This window comes from Primulina eburnea, chromosome 3, assembly GCF_022965805.1.
Source record: "Primulina eburnea isolate SZY01 chromosome 3, ASM2296580v1, whole genome shotgun sequence".
NCBI classification, from domain to species: Eukaryota; Viridiplantae; Streptophyta; class Magnoliopsida; order Lamiales; family Gesneriaceae; genus Primulina; species Primulina eburnea.
This window is the reverse complement of record NC_133103.1, coordinates 2,240,911-2,266,706: the sequence shown is the minus strand read 5'-3', so window position 1 is coordinate 2,266,706 and position 25,796 is coordinate 2,240,911. Positions and strand designations below refer to the sequence as shown.

Below are 25,796 nucleotides of genomic sequence, written 5' to 3'. Positions count from 1 at the left end.
GAATGATATTCTGCAACATTCATTACTGATTTGGGAAAATTCTGGGTTATGTTTCATTTTGGGTAACTATTGAAATCTTACTTCATTTCTGCCATGTCCGTTTTTTATATTTTATTATCAAACTGAATATAATTAATATTATATTTTAAATTTAATATGATTGATAATAAAATATTATAAAGAGTAAAATATAGTTGTTATAAACAGCAATTGGCATAGGCATAAAACCCTTGCGAGCTGCCCATCTGAATGGTTCGGAAATGGCCTCCTTGATCTCCGAAACACTTCCCAAGTTTACAGCCGAAACTCTAAAGGCTGCGGCCAAACTGTCTGAGCGCTGTCGCATCGTCCCCGTACATCTCCGCCGTGCCATTGACAAGTACCTCCAAGGTAATAAAAAAAGAGAGAGAGAGAGAGAGAACAGCTGAACACGGAAAATAATAAGTTTTCCAAATGTTAATGGCCCGATCAATTTTTTTCTGTTTAATGTTTAATATTGTTGTCAAGCTATTTACTTTTGCGTTAAGTTTTGTTTGATTTTCTAATTTTTATTTTTGTTACAGAGCAAGAGGTTATGAATATGAAGAGAAAAGTGTTGAGCTTGTCGCAATCATTCAATGGGATTAAGGAAGCAAACTCGCTTCTTTCTGCATCGACCTCGAAGGAGCTGGTGGAAGACCCGCTCAAAGCGAATGAATGTTCACAGAGGTGGAAAGTTAAGTCTGCTTATGGGGACATTGGCCTTAAATATCAAGAAGACCAGGCTATCGCTTATGTTGCTGCACGCATGCCTGCTGTATACTCTGCTCTTTACCGCGTCCTCAGTGAGGTATAAAAGTGAGTGTACAGGTGATCTTGAGCATGGCTCTGTCTCTGTACGAATTCATTTGTTATTATTTGTACTAGACTGACATCTACGACCCCCAAAAAGATACTTTACTGGTTTAGGAATGTAAATGCTAAGTGTTTGGTTATTATTAAGCGAGTATACTTATTATTCTTTCTATCATATATAGTTCTTCAAATGTTTCTCATAGCAATGCAACGTGCACTTTTGTATGTTCTGTTAGAAAAATAATTGATTGTGTTAAATGTTTATTTGGAAAATCACGCCTCTCAGGAAAAAAGGAAAAAAAATCAAGTCACTTGATGTTTAGAAATTTTTTAGGGATACTCAATATTGAATGCTATTCACTCTCCAGAATTAATCATGATCCAGTGCTTGGACTTTTTGAGTTGTATACAACTGAATTTTTTGCAAGGGACATGCCAATTCTAAAGATGGTCAAAATTTTCTTATATTGAATGTAGAGAGGTGTAAATAAATTTTGGGTTCAAATGAATTTCCAGGTGAGAAGAAGAGTTCCTGATTTCGTCCCAGCGAAAGTACTAGATTTTGGGGCAGGAACCAGTTCAGCATTGTGGTGAGCATTTGGTTATTCTTTCTAGGAATTCAATGATTATGTGTGAGATAGAGTTTCAGTTTTATTCGAAATGAGTTAGGGCAATGATGGAGGTGTGGCCAGGGTCATTGGAGCAGATTAACTTGGTGGAGCCATCACAATCAATGCAAAGAGCAGGACAGAGCCTGATGAAAGGTGCTATTATGATAAATAGAATTGTGATCTTCTGAATGATTGTTGCATTCTTGTACATATGGTCAAAATTTTTTAATACCATTTTTCTATCATAGACTTGAGGTTATGGGTAATGCGCGGCTGCCCTCACCATCCGAGTGTATGTTAAAAACAAATTAAGCTCTATGTAGGTGAGATATAATAACAAGATTTGGTGGTGGTTGCTGGAAATTGTTCTGCTCAACTAAAAATATTCATTATGTCTACTGCAGTAACCTGTGGCATCGATGTTGGAGAAAAGGAAATAGTATAACAATTTGTGAAAAGGTGGAGAGAGAAAAAAAAAAAAAAAAAAGAAACGCATGATAACTGTACTTTGAAACATTGATTTCAAAAACTCCTCTCAACAGCCCAACCAATCAAAGCCATAGACTTTTTGTTTTTTCTGTGAGATTGAAGTTTCTCATTATCTTGGGTATTTGAAACGTCATTACAAGAATGCTATACAGGTTGACATGATATCTACACATGATAGTAGATGAATGCCAATGCCGATGGTTCTATTTAGTTATGATCATTAAAAAAATTAGAGGATACCGTCTTAATCCTTGGGAATGGGCCAAAAAGTTAAAGTAACATTGTATCCACCAGGGACATGTTTAAGCATCATTTGATTACTCTACACATTCCTGGGTCATTGAGTTATCTAAATTTACCTTCTGATTGGTAAATTACACAAGGTCTTACTATAATTGTACAATTATTTTCAAAGATTCTCCTTTTTCTGTTGTACTTGCTGAATCTTTACAATATAAAATCTGAGTCTCATTGGGTTATTCTGATTTTCATATTGGTAAAATCGTAGGACTACAAAATTTACCCCTGATTCATAGCTATGATAACATCCAGTTGTTGAGTAAGCATATTAACAAGTCTGGAAGGCGACATGACCTTGTTATTGCTGTAAGTATGAATATTATTGCTCTGCATCCTTTTTCATATTGCTTTAAATATCACAACAGTCCGTATTATGAGTTAGATGACATTGGATACGAGTGGAATGAGTTCATTCGCGGAATAAGATTTTTTTTCCTGCTTCTCCTTTCCTATGAATTATGTGGGCATATGTGGTTAACATCACACTGTTTTGGGCAATTGGATGAAGTCGTACGTGCTTGGAGAGATACCATCTGTAACGGACAGAATTACTCTTGTGCGCCAACTCTGGGATCTGACTGGAGATATCCTGGTAAGTTGTATTTTGGATTATATCCCATTTATTCTTTGTCTATTTACTTCTTGCACACTTTATGTTATCATTCTTGAAAACATGCCATAAGTCCGTGTTCTCCAAAGAAACATGTTTGCATTGGTCAATGTTTAACGACACACTTAAAGATATTTGTTGAAACTATCATCATATGGTTTTCTTGATTGCAGTCAAATTTTGGAGCTGTCTTGGCAGCATAATTTAACTTAGGCAATCAATGTGAAACGAATTGAGTCACGATAGAAAAATGTCTGCAGTCACTTCTCTGGCATATGTTTGAGGTCAGAGGTAAATTTTGGGGCGATTAAGAATAAAACTAGAGATGCAAAGTCAAGTGCATCCAAGAAACTCTTGTGGCGGAATATGTAAATGGGCGGATGGGGAATTTTTTTTCTTTATATTTTTTCTTCTTCCTCTTATATTTTCCTCCTTTCCCATGTTTCTGTTTGAGTTTTCTCCTAAAAATGTATTCTGTTTTCTGGAAAAGAATTTTTGTGCAAATTTAAAAAATTCTGAACAATCCATGGGTTTTGAAACTATTAAGACTCCATTGTGAGCTGTTGGATAATCAACAATTTTTCCCAAATTTGCGAGCTGCAGCAAATATCATGCACTGCCCGTCCAGCCAAGAAAGACCTGATATGAGCAATTGTGGATCTAGTATACTATTACGTCTTCAAGCATATGTGTCCTTCATGTAACTACCTTGGTTAAAGAATACACCACATTTACTCTTACCAGGATCAATACCAAACAGTGATCTATTGGTGTTTCTAATTATTTTCGCTTTTACTATTCCTTCTCGTTTATCTTTTCTCATCTGGTTTGACGGTGGCACAAGTGGTTGCTCTTGACCAAGCTCGAGTTCCCTTTCCTGGATAAAAATAGCCTGTCCTCACTCATTGCATAATTTGCGTTCCTGAAAATATTAACAATGTAATTTTGTTATGGACCAGAGACATGCTTGTATTTTACTGAGTAGGAGTTTTCCATGGGGAATCCTCTGATTTCAGCAAACATGGGAGAGGTTTGCAAGTTTCCATGAGATATCTTTGTCACGTGTTATAGAAAGTTCTCTTGATGACTTTTACAGTCAGAGCTCCTTTCTTTCGATGTCTACACTGATTATTGATGCGCAAAAAGTTGAATTACTTCAGAAAAAAATTACTTTTTAGTTTGCTAATCAAGTTTTCTGACGTGCTACAGATTCTCGTTGAGCCTGGGACACCACAAGGATCAAGTATCATTTCTCAAATGCGATCCCATGTCTTATGGATGGAGAAGAGGGTAAAATCTCGTTAATGATCAGTTTCAACTACCGGTGTTTGTAATTTATGGATTCTTCTTTGTGTTATTCTTCTCAAATTTAATCTGGTCTTCTATTTTTTTATAGAGAAATCGCAAATTGCAAAATGCTGCCAATAAAGTCTCCAAGGATCTGTTGACACTTAAAACCGGTGCATTTGTAGTAGCTCCTGTGAGTTGATGGTTTTCCAATTTCATAACTTGCAGTGTATTATACTTGAAGCGGAAAGTTCCTTGTGGGTCTCTTCTGGATCTCAAAACTTTTTTTAAGCTGTTGTTTAAAATTGATGATGGTGTATTGGTATTACAGTGTCCCCATGATGGACCGTGCCCGCTGCAGAATACCGACAAATACTGTCATTTTGTTCAACGCCTGGAGAGGACATCATCACAGCGATCATACAAGGTTTTTGTCAAAATTGCTCTCTACTGCTACACGTGAACACTCAGTCCGCCGCACAAAGAGATGTAGACTTAACGTAATTCTAATTTTGCATCCATAGTGAAACAATTTGGAAAAATAATCGATCAATCTTTTAACCCTTTCTGTTAAATACCCACTTCAACTTCGTTGATACTGTGTTTTTAAGAATAGTTGAAATTTTAATTTGTTTCACATACCTTGCTGTCGAAGATGTCATGACATTTGTGTGGCAAGGAATTTTACATCCCATGTTTTTTATATAACCAGTTTTTCACTCTTGTTTCGAGTTCTTAGAATTTTTGTCTATGCATTTATTGTGTAGCGATCCAAGGGTACTCTACGTGGCTTTGAAGATGAAAAGTTTTGTTATGTTGCTTTCAGACGAGGATTACGACCAAGGTTAGTGTAATTCATGCTTGTCACATAAATTTATGTTCAATATCATCATAAAAATTACCGAGTCTACTTTCCACCTCTGGGTGAGATGTCATCTTAAATATGATGGACACCTCAAAACGATCAACAAGGACCTTTACAATATCTTCTTCAAATTATGCTTGTGAGTGGTGTACCAAAAACTGGGGAGTATCAGTTGTTATGCCTTGTCTGATTTAACCTTAATTCTGGCATAGGAAATTTCAAAAGGAAAAGGGTGGCAGATATTTCTAATTCTTTGTACACCAAACAGTAAAACTATAAGTGACGCACACAATATAAAATGATTTAAACTGCTTTCTTAAATAATTTTGTTGAAAGCATATGTGTTCTATGTCTTGGCTCTGACTGGAGAGTGGATTTTCTTAGGCTAATATTTTGGGTTCTGGCCATTAAATTGTATTCTCGTCGGAATTCTTATTCTTATTTCAGCTCGAAGAGGCCGTTTCTTGTTAATATTTGCTGCTTTTCAACATAAGATAAATTCTCGCAACTGTACTATTGAATCGACCTCATCAAGTTTGAGCCTATTCCCCTTAAGTTGGACGGACATTTCTGTTAGTTTTAGTGAGCACGTTCCACATAGATTGGTGATATATGATTAATATGTTCGATGATTTTTTATATGGCAGATTTGTGGTTTTATGGATATGTGATTTATGATTTTGTTTAAATATGTTTGAAATTTTGTCACATCTTCTTAAATTCATCCGTATAGAACCCTTTTTGCCATCTCTATTTCCCATGATTTTATTGTGACATATCACTTAATGCATCTTAGATGGTTGAAATTAAGAATCAATATTCTAATTCATTTCTTTTCCATCTCCTGATGAATACGTTATGTTCCTCATTTTAATACTATCTCTATTTGGTAAATCAATTGGTAATCTTGAGCAGAGAACCTTGGCCACTTGATGGTATGAAGTTTGATACGTTAAAAGAGATGCATGCTAAAAGGATACCTGAAGATCTAGAGAAGGATGTTGGTGAGTGTTCCAATTTTTATATTGGACTTAAAGTACTTAGGATCATCTCATGCTTGTTCTTTGCCGGTTTCTATCCTCTGACGAATACTGAGTAAATTTCGAATTGTCATTCCAGAGAGCCAATTTTTTACCCTAGAAGGGCAGAAGGATCCTTATGAAGCAGATGAGAAAACCGTTGCATCTGATTCAAATGCGTTGGAAATTGATTCATCAGTGGAGAACGATGATGTGGAGGAAGAACACGACGAGGATGAAAAAGGAGAAACTCCTCGCGCTGATCTTGGAAGTGGGTGGGGAAGAACCATTTATATGCCATTTCGAAGGGGTAAACGAGTTGAGCTGGATGTGTGTCGTTCTACCAATGGCGAAGGAACAGAAGGCTCCTTTGACCGTGTTGTCATTACGCAGAGCAAGAATCCCACTTTGCATCATCAAGCCCGGCGATCACTTTGGGGTGACCTGTGGCCACTTAGGAGCGAACAAGCTAAAAATTTTTACACCTAAAATATTTATGCAGAAGCTATAATCTTCTTGTTGTTGGTACAAAAAAAAGCTTTTTGTACTAAACATGTTATTGATTTTATATACATTGTTTTTTCTTAGTCGCACTTCTAATATTTTACATACATTGTTATTTCTTAGTCACACTTCTAAAACTACACAGTCTCAACTTTCACGTTTGTGTTGGGTTAATTGTTTGTACTTATCTTGATTGATGGACGTTGTTATTTCCGACTTAGTTATTGTATAAACTTCCATTTCCCCTAAAAAAACAAAATTTCACGACACCAACAAATTTTTGGATACTACGCTTCTGAAACATATGGTCTCTTTTGCAATTTAGAAGGGTTTGTGCTATAACGGCAATAGGGACAAAATTACTTCTACTTACTAAAAGTAGTAAATTCTGCTTTCATAACATATGTTTACGCAGATGTCTATTCGTACATATTTAAGTTTTGTTATATTTCAAATTTTCTTTACATTATTATAAATTTTACCTTTACAATTTTAAAATATTATAATTATTTTGAAGTAACAAATATAATACCCAATATTCTTATTAATGTCAGATTAGTTATCTTACAAATAAAAAACTATCAATTATACAATCATCACCTTGTACACGAATACAACGTATTGCATTTTTTCCTCGAAATCAAAAAGAAATTAACGTAAAAAAGGGGGCAGTGCAAGTTGATGGATATCACTTTCAGCATGTGCTTTGTGTTTATTATTATTATTATTATTATTATTATTATTATTATTATTATTATTTTATTTTTAGTATTATTATTATTATTCTAATTGGCGTTGAAGTTATCAAACGTCGTCACATTGCCAAGCAAATGGACTTCTTAGCCAACACTTTTCCATATTCGTTGAATTCGATTTTTAACACACAAATGAAAAAAGATAGCTTATTGTATCTAATTCCATCGGCCAACTAATTTCCTTTCTTGGGTCCTCGCCGAATGGATTACTGGTGTAATAGATGCCTTGGCAGACGGGCACCACTTGGACTGACAAGCTCTGCACCACTTGGACTGACAAGCTAATCCCACTTCGCCATTTCTCTGCATTTATCACCAAGTTGAAACTATTTCGATTCAAGATCAACGAAGAAGGCCCATTAAACCAAAATTAAGTCTTGCAGTGGGTTTGATGTGCTTTTTAGATGCTCAATTGATGGCGAATTTGGGCGACGTTTAATGGCGAGTACCTTTTCAGTTCTTGTTTTGTTAGAATTTGACGTGTTGTTACGAAAAGTTGTGTGTGTTTCTCTCTTCGTTTTGTAATTGCTGATTAAATTTATCGTTTTGAGCTTCAGATGCGTATTTGATTTCGTTTTTTGTCTCTCCTCTCAGACTTCAGGGCAAGTTTTATTGCTTAATCATGCTCTATAAATACCCAGCTATGGCTTATGAACTTAATGCTTTTATGATTCCAATTAACGCAAATTTGGTTGATGGTGAATTTAAAGGACCGTATGCATCATGATTTACTTTTATTAAAATATTTATGTATGTTTGCTCCACCAGAGTCAAATTTTCGTTCCAGTAAAAGTTTTTATCTTTCGTAGTATTGTTAAACTTTGCAGGAGTAATTGATGTCTATTTATCTTGCAGTGTATAGTGAATACCTATTGATCTATCCTTTGCCCGTCTCATGCAAACTAAAAAAATATGCTTAAAGTTTTACGAAGCGTGGTGGTTGGTGAGTAGAAGTGTGATGTATGGAAAAGCAGAGGTCAACTTGCTTAAATTTGACGACCAGCAAACGGGTGATGTTGCTATACGGTTAAGAAGTAAGGAGGGAAGACAGGAATTCTACTATTCACATTCACTTATTCTTAAAAACAAGAGCAAGCACTTTGCAGATAGACTTTTGAACCAAAGTTCTCATGCTTGTGTCGAGATAGAGTGCTCGGAATTTGATTATGATCACTGTGTCAGACTTTTAAAGCTTCTTTATCTTCCTTCAGACTCGGTTTTGGACGCGTTGGATTCTGTGCAATCTGCTCTTGGCGTTCTTCAGGTGGCTGAAACTTTACGGTGTGAAGCAATTGTCAACAGTTGCATTCAGTACCTGGAGGCTGTACCTTGGGAAGATATTGAGGAAGGTGATATTGTTAAAGTAGTTTCACGATTAGGTCCCATGGCCGTGCCTATACTAGCAAGAATCCAACCTGTAGATATAAATGCCTCGAAAGGTGTTCTGATCTCTGCAATTCGCCTTGCCACCTCTACTGACCACCCTTTCCCTCCTTTTGGAGACGAGCTTAGAATTTCAGCCCAAGAACAAGTCGATTACATGCTCCGGGATGATGAAGATATTCCGTTGGTCACAGCTGACAATGAGGTAAAAATGGAGGCAAGAATTGGCCTGTCAAATACATTTTCTTTGTTTGAAAGAGAACTATCCTCAGTTTTGAAATTCGACATCACATGCACGGTAGCTGAAAGTAAAATTATGCAGAATTTATCTGATCTTGAATGGGTGTGCAACATTCTACCTAAAATGGGGCTGATGGACGAATTTGTTTTTAAATGGATTGATGTATCTGATAATGTATTGTTGGTCGTCGAAGACAAGAAACTAGAAAATATCATGTGGGGTTTAAAAGTTAAGATCATTGAAGTGACGTCAAAAGTGCTTGATACAGTAGGCTATGGAAATGTGATTCTTCCTGCGCCACGACGAGTGAAGCTGCTCAAATCATGGTTGCCATTCATTAGAAAACTGAAGCCTATTCTTGATTCAATGATCGACAAGGATATGGAATTCCCTTACAAATTGGATGAAGATACGTGCCAAAGCATTGAAGGGGCAATAGTTTCCTTAGTTTTGGCGCTACCATCTGATGATCAAGCAGACATTCTTACAGATTGGATGAATACAGAGCATGTAACATATCCTGATCTGAGCGAAGCTTTTGAGGTATGGTCTTTTAGAACGAAATCTGCTAAGAGAAGATTAGTTTCAGGTTTGAACAGAGTTGACGATGCAGCTGTTGTACTCTGATTTTCTCGTCTTTTTTGTTTGGTTTTATGAATTTCTTAGCATGGCTGCATGGGGATGTTTAATTAATTAACCTCCATTTTACCTTGGTTTTGTATCCAACCTACCTAATTTTTATCTATTTAATAGACATTTTTATCTATGTCAAACCCATTCTTCTGTAGTCTGTACGCAAACAAAAAGCACCATCTCCTTGGCTATGGTGACAAAAACAGAGTCGACTGAAAACATACCAGAGCCTCAGCATGCCTGTGTTTAGTGGATACAGCAAATTTCCAGGAAGAGTCTGCTTGAGATTTTTGAGCTGGAGTTTTCCAAAACACGAAACTGGTTGATGTGGACATGATGGATAAGATGGAAGTGCAGACACAACATGCCAAAGAATGAGAGGGGGAGGCATTGCTCAGCTGTCGAGTCAATGGTGGAGGTTGGTGCAACACGGCAGCACTCGAGGATGGCATTGTCTTATGGGTTGTTTGCAGCCAATGATTCTTTGCGAGGCAATTGAACAAGGGTAATTAATTTCGTGCAGATAGTTTTTCGTGAATAAAATTATGAAAGTTAAATAAGGTAAAAATTCATGGACATTTAACAACACTGGAAAACAAGAAACGAAGTTAATATCGAACAGTCATCGGAAGAAGATTGATCATTTTCAGAATAGGTCATGCATGATTTAGGAAATTAAAGACGATTCGTGTAGCTATAACTTTTATGTACGTGAAGTCTATGCAGATTTGACGCAGGTGAGCTCCTCAGTATCCACTCGGGAAATATATTCAGGCCGACTTGAAGAAGTTTGGTTCATCGTTTAATTATAGAGCTAGGGAATTTTGTATTTCGAGAAACAAGTTCAGACAGTTAAATAGTTTGTTTTCTTTAGATACTTTCCCAGAAAACTGCCATGTGCATTCAATAAAAGAGTTATCAATACCTTTTGAATTCAATTACCTTCTCTACTTTCAATGGATGGAAAATTACAAGAGAAGGCTGAAACAAGAAACTTTAAGATGGCATTGACTTATTTCTCAGATGTTATGATGGAGCATGTGTAGTTTGTAAGGTGACAAAATTATAGTGATCATCTTTTATCAAGAAAGAAAAAAAAGGTGTGTTCAATTCACTTTGCGTCTAGAAACAGTTCAGTTAATGGGCCTTTATGCATCCAAATCTTTACTTTACTTTTGTATTTCTGAGCTGAAATCTTTATTCATATCAGACACTTGAAACTTAATAATCTCCTTCAATGAAAATTGCCTGAGCAAATATTTCGATAGTAGTAATTACTGAGTCAACGGTTTATCGTTGTACCAAAAACTATATATACAATTCAGATATTTTTAAACCGTGAGATAATTTTTGTTCCTTAACAAGGATGTTATGAGTTGGAATCATGAGCAAACACAGCAAAGTTTAGCAGACAACTTGACAAATTATATATAGATGCTAAATTTATAGACTTGTAAAAAAATATCAGTATTAAAAAAATAAGCTTATCTTGATATCAATCTTAAAAAAAAAAAAACTAGGTCCACGCTAGATATTGGGAAACGAGATTGGTAGGTGCTATGTGGGGAGGTAAAAAGTAGATTTAATAATGAGGGAGGCAAAAAATTATGATGGGAGTTGTTTAAGTCAAGATTTTGCATTTAAAATTAATATATTATAAATGGATGCATCTTATAATTTAAAATAAAGTATAAATAAAATTTGAAAATTAATCTATTTAAAAAAATGGGGTTTTCTGGATCCGCTCAAACATATATGGACCCATTTTTGTTATTGGTTTATAGGCTGTGGCCAACATTCTTAGCCAAGCTAGCTCTCTTGATACAAACAATATCATGAGAAATTATTGATGTTCCTCACCATAAGCCTCGGATTCCCTATTCGTGCTGGCTCCTTGAATTGCATTCACACAATACTCTGTCCTGTATTTTTATATCTTGAACTATGTTATTAATTCTCATGGCGTTTCTATTTAAAAAAACTGATAATAAAATGAATTCTCGAGCGTTTTACTTGGAACAAGCTTAAAATTCATGTCAGTTCAATTCAAATTCCTGATTCAAGTATGTTTTGTTCAGTTTAAAATTTTGATATTTGATGAATAAAATCGATTACATCTTGATCCTACTATCAATATAGTCTAATAACTGGAAATATTATTTTTTAAATACCAAGTTCATATCTAACTAGAGTTTAATGTTCTCTCTTTTTTTATAGTACTTTTAATGAAATAATATTTACTCTTATTTAATAGGAAATTCAATTTTTTTAGAACATATAAAAAAAATCAGGGAATAAAATAAAATAATTTTGTGCAAGAAATGTGAATTATTTCCATCTTGGCAAAAAAAAAAGTGTAAATTATAGGGGGGAGCAAGTGACATGGAGTGCATCAGAAAATGATCCCTTAAAACCCCACAAAGACTACAGTGTCGATGGGGCCCACGACGGGGGTGCCCAATCTCGTGCTTCGCTCCCTCACCGAATATTCTCTGCTCGATGTCTCGTTCTACGCTCCCCCAATTATTATCTCAACCTCCTTCTCCAAATATTAATTTCTTTATTAATACAAATTAAAAATAATAGAAAATTATGATTTTAAAAATTACGAAATTTTGATAATAAATAACTAATGAGCCATATCAATTATCAAACAAGAAAAAATCGCTCATATATATATATATATATATATATATATATATATATATATATATATATATATATATATATATATATATACATATATTATATTTATATATGTGTGTGTACATTAATGAATCTGAAGTTGGATGTGGTAACTGGAAGGTCGGATCTTTACTTAGAAAGTTCGGGTCGAACCTTCGAAATCTGGGAGCACAAACAAAAACGTTAGAAGGGGTCGGAAGGTTGTTCTGACGTAGTCCCTCAGACGCTCAAGTCAGAGAATAGCGTGTAGCGCAAGTGAGTATATGAATGAATAAATAATGAATGAAACATGTTATTTATAGGAACAAAATATAGTCCTGATTTGGTAGATTTAGATTCTCAAAATCTCTTACAAAATTAGGTTAAATCTTAATGGGCTTTACCTTTCCGGACTTCGTTTATGTGGGCTACCCGTTAATGTCTGAATGTGAGATCTCCTAAGCAGGAGCTCGTCTGTAGTCTGGACCAGGTGGAAGCTCGGCCGAGACATATATCCAATCAATAAAATACCATAATTTGGGAGGTCTACACGTGAGGTCGGCACGGGGAGGTCGGTCATCACTTCATGTGTTACGACTACGAGCGTCGAGGAGGTCGGCCAATATGACCTCCTGGATGCCATCCTACCCACATCGCGTGTGAGAAGACTCAGAACCTTCTGAATATTGGACCACTGCCCTTCTGGCTACCGAGAGTGGGCTCAACACATCTCCGATCGAGAGTATCATATATATTAAATTTATATTAATACGATGGAAATTTGATTTTCTCATAATGTATCCTAATTTTTTGCCATCGGTATCAATAGAAAAAAGACTATTGATATTTTGTATTATATTTCGCAAATTTTGGATTTTCAGACGTTGATTGATTGGTATTGCTTCCAACTTTGTTAACGTTTTTCTCCTCTTTTCTTAAATCAATTTACTAACGTATGTATCACATCAAAAAGCATCAAAAAATTAATCAAATTTGTTGTTGATAAAAAAAAATATTAAATCAGTCTCTAGTTATTATTTTAAAAATTGCAAGTACCCATTTCCTCTACATACTCAACATACGATGTGATTGATCCTAATACTATTTTGGATTAAAACTTATATATATATATATATATATATATATATATATATATGATAATTCGACAGATCAGTGTTCCTAAGCATACAACAAATCTCTTGTAATTGATTTGCCTGAAATAATAATGTCTAATAACAACCAACAAAACATAGTGCACACATGAAAAATCAAACGTTTTGTTTCGAAATTGCTTTTCTAAATTTTTATTTATTAATTTAATTAGGGTACTAGATTTCACATGCATCATTAATTGTCCCAGGAATAATGGCAATTCATGATCATTCAATTCCTCAAGAAAAAAAGAAGATATCCTCATTATACACAATTATCTTTATTTTAATGTTCCCTATCATTCGGTATAAATTAAAATTTCATACAATATTATTTAGATCTTTACACCAACCAATCTTGCGAAAAGTTTAAATGACATTATTTCTAATATCAAACATATTTCACTTTTATACGGTAAAAATTCAGGCGCATTTATCTCATTTGGAATAGGGTTTTTATGCTTGTTAAAACATATATTCTAAAATATTATTAATTTTATATGTTTTTAAAAACATATTAATTCTAAAATATAATCCGTGATACCGTCTCACACAAGTTTTTGTCATTAAGTATATTAAGTGTTCCTTCCACAAGTCGGTAAATATTTGTGTTATATCTATATCACAACTTGGTTAAAATTTAGCATTTTTCTGAAAGGAAAAATGATCACCATTCAAAAGGTTATTGGCCACTTGTTGAAGTGTTTCTAAATTTCAAAGGAAAAGGAGGACCTTGATATACATACATATATATACATACATACATATATATACATACATATATATATATTTCTGAATGAATTTGCAACTTTTTCGGTCATAATTATTGAAATTGGACATTTGATATGATATTAAAATCGCAGGCTTCTTGTGGAAAAACGTACGAAAGGGACATTATGTAAGGCATTGGGGCTAAGATGTTGGGTGGTTCATATTCATGGTCAATGCCTTTATTTTTCTTTTATTTGACCTTCGAATTATTCATTAGTAAATCATGCTTCAATATTATTACCTATTTGCTTCCTTTACAATGTATCTAGCTAAAATTAAATCGACGTTCCATATTTTTTTTTATGAACGTATTTATATTTGTGAATTAATCAAATAAAAACATTTTAATTTTCATTTAATTAGTGTACGTTTACGACTTAAGATCTATTTTTTGTTGATTATGAAAAATTACAAAAAAAAAAAATCAGAAGGAGGTAGTATATGAAAACAAAAGAGAAAAAATGAAATTAAAATAGATAATATTTAATAAATAATTGATTTTAATATTAACTTTTTTCTTAAAATCATTTTTGTGGAAACAGAATTAACATCCCACCAACTTCTTAATTTTGATTCAATTGAGCGAAAACTAATGCATAATTGATTTTTTTTTAAAAAAATTTAATAATAATAATTTTTTACTTCTTGCAAGCACTCCCTAAATTAGGGTCCACCCCCACCCCAATCTCGTTTTTTATAAATCGAATATTTCTCGTTTAATTCCCGCGATGATTAAGCCTTCATCTAGCTCTCATACTCGGTTATATCAAATTGATCTGAAAATTCTCATCCGATTTTGTGGGTGTCAAATATTTATCATAGTCATCGCCCTTGCTTCAAATAAATTTAGAAATGGTAATAAAATGAGCTGAATTTGTCATCCTCATCCCCGACTTGACTTGAATTAAATCTCCATACTCATCAACGCTTCAAATATCAGTTGAATTAACCGATAAATCTTCAAATTCACTTCAATAATATTGACAATAATCCAATTACATATATAAATAATAATTAATATTACTTGATACAAACTTTTGTAATTAATGGTTATATTATAATAAACAATTTTAAATAAAACACATAATTATAATGAAATAACAAGTTGGATTATGAATGAGATCGATTTGAATGTTATAAATTTGAGTTTTTGTTAACTAATAGGAAAACTAATTATTATTAGTAACAACAATGATATTATTATTGGGACCTCAGAACGAGTGCATTGATGAAGATAACACATTAACATATCCAACCCGATTGGCTTCGAGGATTTGGAAATTTCCTTAACCTGGTCTCATTTTTTGCTTTCCCCGCAGAATCTCAAACCCACCGAGAAAATTGACATCATATTTTACATCGTGGCAAAAACTTGTGTGAGACGGTCTCACGGGTCATATTTGTGAGACGGATATCTTATTTGGATCACCCATTAAAAAGTATTACTTTTTATGCTAAGAGTATTACTTTCTATTGTGAATATGGGTAGGGTTGACCCGTCTCACAGATTATGATCCGTGAGACGGTCTCACATGAGACTCACTCCTACATCGATTTGTTTTACACATTACCCGTGGCAGTAACATGTGATCATCCACTTCAACTCTACGCTACTATTTAATTTTTTATTCCAATAAAATCAAAATTATATTTTTATCTGATTGGTATGGAAATTATAATTTTTAACTTTCATTTCTATTTTTTCCGTATTGATTAGTTGAACTCTTCATTTATATGATATATGTGTAATAATTCAGCAGACATTCTGACATCACCAACCTCGAAAACGGCCAACACCGTTCTCTATGCTCTGTTTCGAAAAATTCCATAAAAATAAGAGTTGTCATAAATTAGTTTTTTGTTTTAGGTGAAGATATTCCAGGCAATAAAGACAAACAAAGAACCAATTAATGAACCCAAATAGGTACAAGAGGGTACCATGTAATTATTTAATTAATAATAAAATCTTTTTTATTTTTATTTTTATACATTAATTAAAATAATTCTTATATAATAAACTATTAAATTAGAATTTTCTGCTTTTTTATTTTTTTACTAAATATTTATTCAAATACTGAATGCATTATACGTATTTCATTATTTATATAGTTCTACTTTAATGTCTATCAGTATCGTATTTATTTTTTTATTTATTAAACATGTTATTGGTCAATTAATTTCGAAAATCCGCTCAAGCGAGCTTTTTAAAACACTAATATTTCTATGGTTCTACTTTAATGTTTATCAGTATTGTATTTATTTTTATTTGTTAAACATGTTATTGGTCAATTAATTTCAAAAACAAATATAACTTGAAAATAAATATTGTTAACAAATCTTCGTACTTTTCTATAATTCATTGATTTGAACAACATAAAAAAAAACTATTTCTCAAACAATTTAATTATTTTGTTGTATTTGTAAAATATTATGGAATATTAATGTACTCTCGTTCTCGTTTGCCATAGGGAAAGAGAGAGGCAAAGCGAAATCCTTTTTGCCTCCACAGCCGATATATACACATACGTACGTATCTATACATTTAACTTTCCCTTTTATCTTTCTTGTCTTCTTTCGCTTATTTTTATTTCCCATCTCCACTCTTCGTCTCTGCGTTTTCTTCTCCTTTTTAATCCATTTGGGTTCAGAATTCAGACAAACACCCAACAATCATCTCTTTAGTTTGCACTTTTTGTATTTCACTGCCGTTTCTTTTTTTCTCTTTGCTACTTCAAACACCCTCTCTATAAACCCTTCACTCTTTTCCCAAAACAAAAACTGGGTTTTACTTTCACTTTATTTTCCTTTCTTGCTGTCTGAACCTCTGCGGAAAAAAAAGATTTGATTTTTTTAGAAGTGTATTTCTTGATTGGAATCAAAAAAACGCAGAAAAAAACTGAAAAAAAAGACTTTATTTTGGGGCTGAAAGTTGGATGATAGTGATTTCTCGGTAAGATAGCTTCTGAGAAGGCAGTACTGCTGCCTCTGCATTCTTGGTTTCTTCTGCAAAATGGGTGCTCAAACGATTGATTCAAATGCAAAAGAGACATTAAAGAATCTTTGTTGCAGTAATGGATGGAGTTATGCCCTTTTCTGGGGCTTTGATTACACAAATTCTTTGTAAGGATTATTAAATACTCTGCATGTTTCTACTATGTGTCCTAAAGTTTTATTCTTTTATTACATTTCTCCATTGTTCATAACTTCATTTTTTTCACACACACCCACACACAAATGGTGTTGTGTGTTTATTTTACTATAAACCCTTAATTCCTTTATTAGTACCATTTTTTCCTGCGTATTTTTTTAACTAAGTACAGCTTCTGCATGCTTCTTTTTTTTGGCCTCTGAAGAAAATCTGGTAAAGTGCTATCTGTTCCTAATTTCTGGTTTTTTTCCCTTTCATAACATCAAAATATGGTTTCAAAATTAGAGGTGAAATTTATTTTGTTTAATGGACTTTTCTCGGATCAATGATTACATCTCTTTAGGATGACAAAATGCAATATCATGTATTAAAAGTCCTTCTTGAATATGATTATTTTATTGCATAAATAAATGCTTTGCCTTTACTCTATGTCAATAATTATTTTGATTATATTATTTTTATTTGCATTACTGTTTCCTTTTTTAAATTATTTTCTCCATCTTGTATAGATTAGTTTAATTAATCTAGTTATTTTTTTAATCTGTTTAGTCTGTTTTGGGTCATCTCAGGTTGTTGACATTGAAAGATGCATATTATGAGGAACAATTGGGAGCTGTGATTGATAATATGCTTCTACAAGTGCATGTTCTTGGAGGAGGGTAAGCTTTATTATTTAATATTTTTTTATAATGTTACCGATATTAATTTTGACCTTAGAATTTTCATTTTATTTTCTTGAAAATTCTATTTTATTTTTAAATATTACCATACTAATTTTCAGGTTTTTTTAACAGTGTCATTGGTCAAGCAGCGTTTACTAAAAATGATAGATGGATGTTTTCCGAAGATCACAATGAGAGGCAAAGTTGTTTAGGATCATTCCAAAGTCTTGAGGTTTTTCAGGTATAAATCTTCCAAGCATTTCCTCTTAGGATTTTAAATAGCATTTTATTTCTGATGTATTATTCTAATGGAAAATGATTTCACGTCGTTTTATAGGATGATTCTGAATTGTATTGCCAATTCTCTATGGGGATAGAGGTGCTAACTCTTTCTTCTAATTGAGAAAATTATACATTTCATTTATTTCAATCTTGATGGATAAGCTAGTTTTGGTGATCACAAAAATTTATTTTGCAGACTATAGCTCTAATTTCAGTAGAACCATTGGGGGTTGTGCAATTTGGTTCTACTCACAAGGTTAGTCGTCGTTTCAACAATACAATGTAATGCATCTCGCCGAAGATACCTTTTTCGAGTAATTGAGCTCATGGACTCAAATTTGATTTGCATTTTTAAGAATTATAAGGGATCCATACTTTGGTTTATAGATGCATCCTATTATCCATGATTACCGTCACGTTGTAGCTACATGCAACTACGACAATCACAACCCCATCACCTTGATCATAAGCACTTTTTGAAAAGTGTCCGAGCTCTCATTTATCCTCTTCCCGAGAAACAAGCGGGCTTTCTTAATCGAAGCACCAAAACGTTTTATGCAATGCCTGGTTTGTGGACAGCTAGGCATGAGCTTTACAGCATTAGATCGAGGATTCTAGATTCCACGTCTTTGGTCTGATGAAGACCACAGATGGAATCAATCCAGTATTTCTTATCACCTTTATGAATATCCATCAAGCATTTCTTTCGAGAAATACAACCAGACTTTGCAATATATACATCAATCTTTCCCCTCAACTCTCCTTTCATTCACCTCTTTACTCTTTCTCCAGAACACTATTCCCAACATCCATCTGAAAAGGAAACAACTTTTGTTGTATTTGTAATATAAATGAAGTCTCACTACTTTTTATCACCCCATGGAAAGGTTCCCCATCAACTTTTATGATATATACTACAATGATTCTATCTAGATCCTGCTTAAATAATGAGCTAAGGTGGCTTCTATCTTATTATGAAGATCACCATATATGGTGTTTGCTTAGTTATACTACTACCCTTCTATTGACTGTCCAAATTTTGCTGCAGATTCTTGAGACAAAAGATTTTGCAGAACAAGTGAAAGAACTTTTCAGAGTAATGGGTGAAGGTAAAAAATTCCAGTTGGCGGAAAATGAGCCCGCAACTTCAAAAACTCAGTTCCATGAGCCAACCACACAGTTTTTGTCATCGCTGTCACATAACATTTTACATTCCACGAATCAAAATATTCTACATGATACAATCTCTGAAGGTTTTCGGGACTTGAATAATCCGATGGTTGCCTCGTCTCAGTTAGATAATCTCATCTTAGAGTCTGGGATCATTTTTAATCCCCGGGCCACCAAAGAGCTTAGCAGCAATAGTGAGTGTTCAGTGATAACTTCGTCTTGGCCTCATTTGACATCCAAATTGAGTGAAAATGCCGATTTCTCAAATTTAAATGCCGATGTCAACTCGGCTTCCACTTCATCACTAGAGCAAGATTTCTCCGAGGAATTTATACACTCTCGATATTATGCTTTGTCGCTCGATTCAACTAATTGTGGGATTCAAAGGCCATCCAGCCTAATGTCTTTGGAGGAGTTATTTCAAGATAATGATTTTGAGGACCTCTCTAAATATTTTCCAGGAGATGATCTTGCTCAATGGTTTTCTTCTATGCCAGGCCAAAACAACACCTCATTCCCTGTTCTACTAAGTAGTGATCTGCGGGGATGTAATCGTCCAATTGATATCCCAGAAAAACTTGTGTGCAATTCACTAAGTTCTATTACAGATACATTTGGAACAGACCATGTAAAAGAAACACAACAGGATTGGAGTGAAACTTTGATCCCGATTGTAGATTGTGATGATTTGAATTTTGGTGCAGATGACACCAAGTCCATTTCTGAGAAATGCGTACAGTCTCATGTTGGGAAAATATCTAATAGCTTGTTCTCAAAATTAGGCCTTGACCTCATTTTAGATGGTTGTGCTGGTAATTCTTGTACATTTTCACAATCAAGATTTGATATTCAGTCATCCTCTCCTGCTAAAAGAAGAAAAACTGAGAGCTATTTGTTGGGCCACGACCAAGTCAAATATCAAGACTCTCCTATCTTCGATGAAAAATTGCTTAATAGTGCAGCCTCTTTGAAAGAACCAGTTGTGTGTATTGGTAACAGATGTAGCTTGAGTACTCAAAATTCTTGTGTATCAAAGAGCCAAGATGAGCTGAAAAAATCTGGGAAGAAAAAGGCTAAAACAGGGACCAAACCAAGGCCAAAAGATCGTCAAATGATCCAAGACCGTCTTGTGGAGTTAAGGGGACTCATTCCTAATGGTGAAAAGGTAATGGAGTTAATTCTCTGTTTGATAAATCTGAAGTACAGATTTACTAGTTTCTTGACTAGATAGATATTGATTGATGTTACAGATGAGCATTGATCGTCTGTTGGAACGAACGATAAGACATTTAAACTTCATGTCTGGTCTCATAAAGCATGCTGAAACTCTGAAACAAATTGACAAGCCAAAGGTGAAAATGTCTTGCTTATCGTCTATACAACATTCTTTTGTTTTATGCATGGACTTGGACCTTCTATTAGCAAGAATAATTTTTAATGATGTTCTCTGATTAACAGAGCGGGGCTGTACCAGAAGACAATTTCAATAGTTGTGGCGGAGGTGGAATTACGTGGGCATGTGAAGTAGGCGAGCAGATGATGGTTTGTCCTCTGAAAGTTGAGGATCTTAGCACCCCTGGTCAAATGCTTATAGAGGTATGATAGAACTATGACACACAAAAAGACATCGAAGAATGTCTATTATCTTGTTTTGTTTCCCTCTCAAGGCAAAGTTCTGAGTTACCAATTAAACATGGCACTTAGGTTGATGTGATTTATCATCTGAGTTGGGTCGTAACTGATTATTTAAGCTTTTAGCATAAGTTTCCTCCCTATTTAACGACTTTCAATTCATCATATTTAACTTTTCCCTGCAGATCCAATGCGAAGAACAAGGTTTCTTTTTGGAGATTGCAGACTTAATCCGAGGTTTTGGCTTGATTATCCTCAAGGGAGTGCTTAAAGCTGTTGAATCTAATATTTGGGCTCACTTCATAGTGGAGGCCGAGGTAAAAAAAAATGAACTACTAGATGCAATAAAATCCAAAGCCTCAACATTCCTTTCTTCCTTGTTGTCTTTGTACATTCATGTAAGCTTAAATCCTTTTCAGGAAAACCAGCATGTCACACGCCATGAAGTATTTTCCTCCCTCATTCAGCTTTTGCAGATGAGTTGCCAAAGTGCAGGGAATGCAATTGATCCACTCGGTAGAGTCATCAGCTCAGGTGTATCCTTGTTCAACCATCATAAACCGACTGTTTCGTTTCCTGTCAATTTAATCAGTTGACACTCTTCGTTGAGTGCCAATGTTCGCAACGGACAGATCGCCAGTCGAAAATGGATAAGAGAGGGAGATCTGTGTGTTACAATTAATTTGTTTTTCATCCCCTTTTGTAGTCAATGTATGGTCAGGATTCTAAACTAGCAAGTGTGATAGGTAAATATCTATTTTTTTTTTAGGAAGATTAGTGTGTGGTTTAATAGTGTACAACAGGAAACATTTGTAACAGGGAAAGAATGATTGTGTTCTTCTGAATGATGGATGTTCTATGTTTCATTCACGGATGGTAACAAATGAAGTATCATTTAGGCTAATTTTTTTTTTTTAATCTTACAATTATTTAGTTCTATTTTGTTATTTATGTCATAATCAAACAACTTGATATCAAGAAACATCTTTTTATTCAATCCTAAAATAGCGGGTACTAGCAAGTTTAATATGCTACTTCAAATGTAATAAACAACAAGTAAATTACATAGATTTGTTATTATTATTATTTTTAACTATTATTACAAAAATATATTTCAGTCTGACATGACGATCGAAGATGACTTGAATTAAAGCTAGCGGATTAATTCTTATTACGATCAAGCATTTTCCGGACTGGGCATCTAAATGCTTAACTTGGTTACGTTGGATTCGTTAAAACACATGTAGATTTCATTTGTATGTGGTACTATTTATATTATAAATAAATAATCAATTATCATATTTTTTTAATATGTTGTAAAGTATGTTATATGTGCACTCATCCATATATATATATTATAAAAAAATAATATTTTTATATAAAAATTAAAAATTCATATAATAAAATTGACTGATGATAATTGTTTTTTAAATAATTATAATATTGCCTACAGTTTCAGTCCATGCTAATTTGCATGAGTTTGAAATTGGTAACATGATTTGACCCAAAATAGTCCTCCACGTTATAGTTAGACGGTTAGACTGTCAAATGTGACGGGATGTGCCTAAAGTTACTGACCGAATTTCACGTCCATTTCCGTCAATTTTCTTCTCCTGGCTTAATCGAAGCCCTCAATCAATGAAGCTGGAAGAGATACTTACATTCCGATCGGAGATACTTACGTTCCTCCGCCTAGGGTCGCCGATTCTGCCAGAGCCAAATAATTTCAGATGACGGAAACTATTATCGCCTCAACAATCCCGCAATTCACCGGTAACTCCCGCATAATCTGCCGCGTGTGAGTCCACTTTCAGCTCCTAATCATGTTTTTTGACATTTTACTTCTTTGATTATATTACGTTCAGGCTCCTAATTCAATTTTTTTTGTGCGTACGTATTTTTTCATGACCGCATTTTGTTAAATTTGATGTAGTTTTTTTGTTGAAGTTGGGGTTTCCTTTTTCGGTTTATACTTTGGTTTTGAATTGAGCTTTACCTAGTATTCTTTTTAGTATGGGTTAATTAACTACTACGTGGCTGATAGAATATGGCGATGACAGACATATTTACGCAGGGGTGATTGAGCTAGAAAAAACCTCTGCGCAGATGATAAACTGCGAAATTCAGCTAATTCTATTAAAGTAGATGGAATGGGGATGGATGGGTCTCTGTTTTAGACATGAAATTAAATTACTCCGGATTGTTGGGAAATTCAAATCAAAAGCCCCGGAAGAGTTCCAGTTAAAATGCCACCACGTCTAATAGTTTCATTATGTATTTTTTTAGTAATTTCATTTTCTTGGTACACTTGGTGGATCCAAGTAAATTGACTAAAAGTCACATTCAGAAAATCAAGGATTTGAGTTTATGAGGCTCATCTTCTAAGGGTGGTTGCAACCATAGCTTTTAGTTTGATAACAAGCATGCAGTTGATATTTCAAATATCTCTAGTAGTTTCAAATATCTCAAGTAGTTGCTTACTCCCTGCAGGCTACAAGGAACCTATAAAAAAAATATTTAATTGTGGTATCCATAGTGCGTATATTTCCTGATAAACTTGCTGATTATCAGCACTTTGTTGCAGGTGTGAAAAGCAATTTACACAATATACATGCCCTCGGTGCAATATTCGGTATTGCTCTCTGCAATGTTACAAGGTAATTACTATTTGGCTAGGATTTAACTATAAACTAGTGAAGTAACTAATTATTTGGATTCCGTGGCAGATTTGAAAATTTCTCAGATCGTACTTGTAAATCGGTCTTTAGTTTGGCAGATTCATACAAGTTTCGATAATGTGTTAAAATTTTCATATGAGTGAAAATTGATAGTATTGATGTGCTCTTTGTTTCTTCCTTTATGATGATAATATTTCCATATGGTATTCGTGGCAGTCCCATAATCCTCGTTGCACCGAATCTTTTATGAAAGAAAATGTTGTTCAAGAACTGCAACAACTGCAACCTGATGAAGCAAGCAAAAAGAAAATGTTGGACATACTTAAACGGTTCCATGAGGAAGCAGAAAAAAGTTGCATGGATGGTGATGGTATGTCGATCCTCCCTTCAGTATTTCTTGCTGTCATTGGCACTGTGAAGCTGTCTTGTTAAGGTGCATCATTCATTTTGATCGGAGGAGGCTATCCAAAAGATTTTATTCTATTCCGAAATATTAGATATTCTTAACCAGCCATTTTCCATTATTATTTCTTAACTCAGAGTCGGATTCTTTTTTATCGGAGGAGACTATCCAAAAGATTATTTATGGTATGTTGTCTATATAGGTTTCTTTGTAATGGCATACAAAAGTATTCTGATTCACTTTATCTTTTACTAACTGGCAACTTTTTTCTTGCTTTCTTGACAGGAGGTCGATTAGGATACAATGAATTATCTACTGAAGAAAATAAACATTTCCATCGAGCAATAGCCTCAGGAGAGCTTAGCAAGATGATTGAACCATGGAATCCTTGGTGGTTAAAGCCTTCTACTAAATATATATCACTTAGCTCGTATGGGACCCAATTAGTCAGACCTGCTCTGAAACAAGATTTGGTGGCATCTTCTGAAGATGTTGCCAATGGTGATCAATGGCACGACATGCTTTCTGGACCTGAAACTCCCATTCCACCTCTGAACCAACTCACTGCTACTAAGCCATCTCCACTTTTAACAGTGCATGCTGTTGACATTATATACTGTTATTGTTTCACCCTTCGTCTTTACAATGGGGATTGGAAATCTGATGCCTTTGAATCAGCGACAACTCTACTGATGGTATCTTCTGTTTTGGATCAACTTGCACACCCGGAGACTGTTTTTGAAGCTTTGTTGCATTGCTTCGAGCGAACATGCTCTACTGCTTACAAGCACATGGGCGGTTTGCCGTTTGGACTGATGCTTTTGGATGATGTTGCTTGCCTACTTTATCTTGGAGGTGCAGCTTTAGTCTGCTTGCTGTATGACTTGCAGAAGATGATTCGAGCTGCCGAGAGACAGATCAGGTTAGAGAACATGAACAAGTCGAAAAGGGCCGAGCTGAAGACCAAGTTTAAGCACGTGGAACGGAAAGTTTACTTCATTATGAGTTGGGTTCATGAGCAAGCAGCTGAGGCGTGGTCTATCTTGGCCAGTATTGTGAATGCTGAGAAGGCTTCTGTTATGGAGTATGTGGATAGTAAAATATGCACTGCGAAAACGAAGGGAGAAGTAGGACGAAACAGGAAGCCATTGGTTAAGGAGGTTCAGAGCTCCCATGACTGAATTCTATTGTGTGTTCTGTGGCTAGTCTTTGGTGTTCATGAATGGAAATTCATTGGGCAATTTCTCGTTGACGGAACCTTTCAGACTCATACATAGTGGTGTGTCGTACAAGATCGGCTTGAGAAAGTGTTATATATTATTGGTAATTTTTCTAAAATGATTTCGATTTAGTTTTTTTCTATATATTTTATTCGGTCGTTATTTGTATAGTGTAGATTAATTGATATACAACTCCGCGAAGATGCGTCATTTTGATTTCTTGATAGCTATGAGCAGAAATTAGTTGATACTTGACAATAATTTTATTTGATAAAATATTTCAACATGAAAAATATTTTATCAGAACATATTTTATCAGAACAAAACTATCATATCACAATGTATACACAATGTACACATAATTAGCAGTGGAGATGAAAGTTGAACCAAACTTTTCAATAAAAGAAATTGTGTACACATAATTAGCAGTGGAGATGAAAGCGGAACCAAACTTTTCAATAAAAGAAAGTATTGAAAAAAATAA

At 34.3% G+C, this 25,796-nt stretch overlaps 4 protein-coding genes across 9 annotated transcripts; all 4 read left to right on the top strand.

Annotated features, from left to right (window-relative positions):
* Positions 1-127: 127 nt before the first annotated feature.
* Positions 128-6,602, top strand: LOC140825258 (rsm22-cox11 tandem protein 2, mitochondrial-like). Its single transcript, XM_073186925.1, has 12 exons — positions 128-390; positions 564-829; positions 1,351-1,424; positions 1,504-1,598; positions 2,443-2,540; positions 2,743-2,826; positions 4,054-4,134; positions 4,241-4,324; positions 4,463-4,558; positions 4,899-4,975; positions 5,912-6,000; positions 6,116-6,602. Exons 1-12 carry the CDS (start codon positions 261-263, stop codon positions 6,502-6,504), a joined length of 1,563 nt encoding a protein of 520 aa, XP_073043026.1. The 5' UTR covers positions 128-260; the 3' UTR covers positions 6,505-6,602.
* A 746-nt stretch (positions 6,603-7,348) lies between these two features.
* LOC140825256 (BTB/POZ domain-containing protein At3g05675-like) lies at positions 7,349-9,685 on the top strand. Of its 4 annotated transcripts, none has more exons than XM_073186923.1 (2): positions 7,349-7,656; positions 8,130-9,685. In XM_073186923.1, the coding sequence occupies exon 2, from the start codon at positions 8,170-8,172 to the stop codon at positions 9,523-9,525; it is 1,356 nt and encodes a 451-aa protein (XP_073043024.1). In that variant the 5' UTR covers positions 7,349-7,656; positions 8,130-8,169; the 3' UTR covers positions 9,526-9,685. The 4 variants fall into 4 exon arrangements, with proteins under 4 accessions (XP_073043024.1, XP_073043023.1, XP_073043021.1 ...); XM_073186922.1 differs by having other exon boundaries at positions 7,349-7,715; XM_073186920.1 differs by having other exon boundaries at positions 7,349-7,741.
* A 6,980-nt stretch (positions 9,686-16,665) lies between these two features.
* On the top strand, positions 16,666-21,906 carry LOC140825255 (transcription factor bHLH157-like). Its single transcript, XM_073186919.1, has 10 exons — positions 16,666-17,237; positions 17,835-17,924; positions 18,060-18,168; positions 18,265-18,306; positions 18,406-18,465; positions 19,258-20,544; positions 20,630-20,731; positions 20,838-20,975; positions 21,197-21,328; positions 21,431-21,906. Exons 1-10 carry the CDS (start codon positions 17,128-17,130, stop codon positions 21,605-21,607), a joined length of 2,247 nt encoding a protein of 748 aa, XP_073043020.1. The 5' UTR covers positions 16,666-17,127; the 3' UTR covers positions 21,608-21,906.
* A 674-nt stretch (positions 21,907-22,580) lies between these two features.
* Positions 22,581-25,364, top strand: LOC140825254 (uncharacterized). Of its 3 annotated transcripts, none has more exons than XM_073186915.1 (5): positions 22,581-22,809; positions 23,596-23,668; positions 23,906-24,059; positions 24,230-24,277; positions 24,378-25,364. In XM_073186915.1, the coding sequence occupies exons 1-5, from the start codon at positions 22,742-22,744 to the stop codon at positions 25,271-25,273; spliced, it is 1,239 nt and encodes a 412-aa protein (XP_073043016.1). In that variant the 5' UTR covers positions 22,581-22,741; the 3' UTR covers positions 25,274-25,364. The 3 variants fall into 3 exon arrangements, with proteins under 3 accessions (XP_073043016.1, XP_073043019.1, XP_073043017.1); XM_073186918.1 differs by having other exon boundaries at positions 22,582-22,809; positions 23,583-23,668; XM_073186916.1 differs by having other exon boundaries at positions 22,583-22,784.
* Positions 25,365-25,796: the final 432 nt, after the last annotated feature.